This window comes from Opisthorchis viverrini (genome assembly GCF_000715545.1).
Source record: "Opisthorchis viverrini unplaced genomic scaffold opera_v5_88, whole genome shotgun sequence".
Taxonomy (NCBI): domain Eukaryota; kingdom Metazoa; phylum Platyhelminthes; class Trematoda; order Opisthorchiida; family Opisthorchiidae; genus Opisthorchis; species Opisthorchis viverrini.
In genome coordinates, this window is record NW_008751745.1 from 681,914 (window position 1) to 682,306 (window position 393).

The 393-nt window shown below is 43.8% G+C and overlaps 1 protein-coding gene across 1 annotated transcript in view; it reads right to left on the minus strand.

Annotated features, from left to right (window-relative positions):
- Positions 1-263: 263 nt before the first annotated feature.
- T265_04998 (hypothetical protein) overlaps positions 264-393 on the minus strand; it is a gene marked incomplete at both ends in the record, with an annotated part of 17,058 nt that continues 16,928 nt past the window's right edge. The window contains one exon of the mRNA XM_009169888.1: positions 264-364. Within this exon, the coding sequence (XP_009168152.1) occupies positions 264-364 (101 nt within the window). The remainder of the gene's footprint in view (positions 365-393) is intronic.

Genomic DNA, 393 nt, shown 5'->3' on the forward strand with positions numbered 1-393 from the left:
CGTCTCAACCAGGGGTTCCGGAAGTTATCACGCTGCTAAATGATGACTAAATGTGGTTTGTACACCATCAAATTCGGAAACCACCAATAACTTATCATCCAGCAGGTTTCAGAAGTCGGTAGCGCTTCCCTCGTAGGCTTAACCTTGGCGTCTCTTAAGACGTTGGCTAAACCAAGCCTAAACAAGTCTTTCGTACAGACGCACTAAATCGTATGCACCTGTTGGTATTGTTGCAGTTGTAGGTACCGCAATCACCTCAAAAGTTAGATTCCGGGGTTCGAATCCTGATCATCATCATCATTATCATCATCATCATCATCATCATCACCATCATCATCACCATTATCATCATCATCATTGTCAGCTGTAATAACCGCGTACTCGTCGTACAGT